General features: G+C 33.6%; 2 protein-coding genes across 2 annotated transcripts in view; one reads left to right on the plus strand and one right to left on the minus strand.

Moving 5' to 3' along the window:
• The first annotated feature begins 406 nt into the window (after window positions 1-406).
• Pmi (Transmembrane protein Pmi) lies at window positions 407-2,207 on the plus strand. The gene is made up of 3 exons (XM_011299045.1): window positions 407-468; window positions 645-862; window positions 1,255-2,207. The coding sequence occupies exons 1-3, from the start codon at window positions 407-409 to the stop codon at window positions 1,539-1,541; spliced, it is 567 nt and encodes a 188-aa protein (XP_011297347.1). The 3' UTR covers window positions 1,542-2,207.
• Window positions 2,203-3,343, minus strand: part of LOC105263010 (dehydrogenase/reductase SDR family protein 7-like) — a gene marked incomplete in the record, with an annotated part of 2,224 nt that continues 1,083 nt past the window's right edge. The window contains 4 exon segments of the mRNA XM_011298960.1: window positions 2,203-2,703; window positions 2,795-2,955; window positions 3,037-3,121; window positions 3,193-3,343. Of these exon segments, the coding sequence (XP_011297262.1) occupies window positions 2,504-2,703; window positions 2,795-2,955; window positions 3,037-3,121; window positions 3,193-3,232 (486 nt within the window).

Below are 3,343 nucleotides of genomic sequence, written 5' to 3' on the forward strand. Positions count from 1 at the left end.
CAAGTGGCACTAAATATCGAAAACATTAAACCCAATAAAAATTCATTGACTATTTGCCATAATATGAATAATCTACATCATAACCTAGAAGTTGTTACAAGTGAAAAGTGCACTTTACTGTCAATTCATCTAATTTCTTTTCGTCAGTACCTTGAATTATGATTAGAAGACAATAGTATGTATTGAATACCGTATTTATTATTCGTTAAACATATTTTTAAATTGCATTTCTATTTATTGCTTCTCACTGGGTTACTCGTACCAGCAATGACGCTATTGATTTATCCTAAAACAACTTTTCGCGAGAAAACAATAATGTCAATGAAAGAATAATTTGTTGTTTAGAGTCTCCCCCGGAGTCACACTGAATTATGATTATACTGTATGATATTTAAAAACTTGTAGCATGAAGTGTTTCATTATTGTCATTCTATCAAATTTTTTGTCCACAGTCTATCAACAGCTTATGTAACTTGTTTCACATGAAATAATTAATTCGATTGTTACGATAGGATTTTTCGAGTTTTAACGTGAGAAAATAGATAACTAAATATCCTGCTCATTTAGGAATTATTGTTAATCAGTAAGAACAAGGATTTTAATTGTTTTTTTAATAATTAATTTTGTGGATTGAATTGATTTAGGGATGAATCAGCAACAGTTGCAATCATCAGAGAGGTGTACGACAGTGCAAATGCACATGAAGCTTTCGAATATGAATTGGAAAGAGCACTCGAGGCTGAATACAATTTGATTATCATTGAGCCATCGAAACTTGGAGATGAGACGTCCAGGTGGATTACTGTTGGAAACTGCCTTCACAAGACAGCCTCACTGTCTGGATTAGCTGCTATTATCACTGGTAAATATTTGCTAGTGGAGAGGAGTGTAAAATGGGCTCCCTAAACAGAAACAATTTATTTATTTTATTTTTTATTACTCAAATGACGAGCCCTCACCCTCAGAAACATCCACCAAAATTTTCAACGCCTCGACAAAATTAAAATTTTCGGGGGAAGGTGATTAAAATAGATCTCTCCCCCTCACAATTTTTCTCTAATTATCCCAAATTGATTTGTTGAGACGATAAATATATTTATCAATTGCATTTAATATAGATATAATTTTCTTCTATAAAAAATGAAGAAAAAACTTCGAAAGTATAAAAAAACGGGGAGAGGATCAGTTTTACCTACACGCTCATCATTTTTGTTGAAGAGAATATATTGTGATGTTTAATTATGAACCTTGCAGGTATTGTTTGGGGTGATAGACCGTACATTTGTGGTACCTTCGGCATAACAGCTGTGATAACTTGCGGATTATACACAGTATCATGGCAATTTGACCCATGCTGTCAGTACCAAGTAGAAACAGATACCAGCAAATTACCTCATGTTGAACTTTTAGCGGTTCTTGGACCCTCATCACCAACATTTCTCGTAAGAAAAGACGACAAGCGACGTAGAATACTCCATACATCAATAACACTTACAGCCCTCAGTATCTGTGCATGGAGGCTCTACCAGGCATTCAATTGAAACAACAAAGTCCAACAACACATTAAGAAAGGAAAATAATACAATATAATTGGTAAACGACGGATGACTCTTTCCACCCCTCCCTCATTCCCACGTACATGCAGGCATTCACACACCCTCAATCAACAAAAAATCATACAATATTTTTCTGCATTTCTCTTCTTTATTCTTTGAAAAAATATCGGGAGGGGGAAATTGACTCATTCAAGTTTTATTGGTATTTTTTTTTTAACGCGGTGAATGAGAATTTTTCTTCTTCAAGTTCTCACAGAAAAAAGGAAAATGATTTTATTTTTATCGGTGAGAGTAATAAATATTAGAGTTTATTGTATTTTTTAATCTGTAAATAAAATAGGTAGAATACACAGTATGAAATGGAAAAAAAAAACCATTTGTTGCAACTATTGGGACATCTGGAGGATATCAGTGTACTGTACAATGATTATGATTTATTTCTAATCTGTGCGATTAGTTTCTCCTTCAATTTTATTGGGGATGAATCTCTTTTGTTGCTTCGGTTTTTTTTTTCGCGTGAAAATTTGTGACTCCGTTCATCTCAGACGCCCCATTTTGTCTCATATTCCCTTGTGTTTGGGAACAAAAACGCCAGAAGAATTATTTTTTATTGATTGATTTGTTTCAAAATAAAGGGAAAATGATCCAAAATTCCAAACATTTGCTTTAATTTTTTACCGAACAAGGTAAAAGTCAGTGTCAGTGCCATTCCCGAATATCAGAATCAGTAATTAAGTAATTGCACAATGTTATTAATCATTATGGCTGAACTTTTGGGTAGACTCAGGTTTTAGCACTGGGGCTTCGACAGGGATAATGATTTTATGGAAAAAGTAACGAACTGAATGAGAATAAATAAACAATTATTCCGTCTAGTACATTAACGATGATTTTTGATTAATCCATCAAAAATAAACAAACAAACTCTTTTCAAACGTGAAAGGACTTCACTCTTCTTTCGCTAATTTCTTAGCTCTCCTCTCCATTATCAAAAAGTAAAGTGATGGACTAAAATAACGAATAAATTGTGCTAATCTTGGAAGGAGTGGAGCTACTGTCACTTCATTAGACTCCCTTAGAACAGCTGCTAAAATTTGTTGAGCCACGTATTCTGGCGCATATCCATCCTGAATTGTCTTGTCCATCACTGAAAATATATGAAAAATATTATGAGCATTAATAATTTATTTACGTCGAACGATTGGAAATCATGAGATAACTGTAGATAAAATGCTCACCTCCGTATTTATCACCAGATCCGGTCAATGCATTCAATGATAAATCAGTTTTTATGTATCCGGGGTTAATAACTGCAATTTTAATATTATTGCTAGCTAATTCAGCTCTCGCTGAGTCACACCAAGCTCCCAGGGCGTGTTTGGAAGCGCCATAGGCGGATCTATCGCAGATAATAATTTTCATTGAAAAATTTTTATCCTTCATCTTATATGTATTATATTTTTCATTATTTTTGTCTCACCTGAAGGGAATTGCTATTTTTCCTTGGACACTACTGATACAAACGATATGTCCAGATCGCCTTTTGATCATCGATGGTAGAATCGCTGAAAACATTCAGTTATTAAATTTCTTCAGCTACCAAAATTCATATGATGATGTTAAAAATAATACATACCTTTTGCCAATGCGATTTGAGCAAAATAATTAATCAACATGACTTTGATATCCACATCTACTTCAGTAGTAGAAGCTTCACCCCGATAGGATATTCCGGCATTATTTATTAATACATCAATTTTTCCATGGATCTCTAAAACTTTATCGAT

This window comes from Fopius arisanus, unplaced genomic scaffold (assembly GCF_000806365.1).
Source record: "Fopius arisanus strain USDA-PBARC FA_bdor unplaced genomic scaffold, ASM80636v1 scaffold00012, whole genome shotgun sequence".
Classification (NCBI taxonomy): Eukaryota; Metazoa; Arthropoda; class Insecta; order Hymenoptera; family Braconidae; genus Fopius; species Fopius arisanus.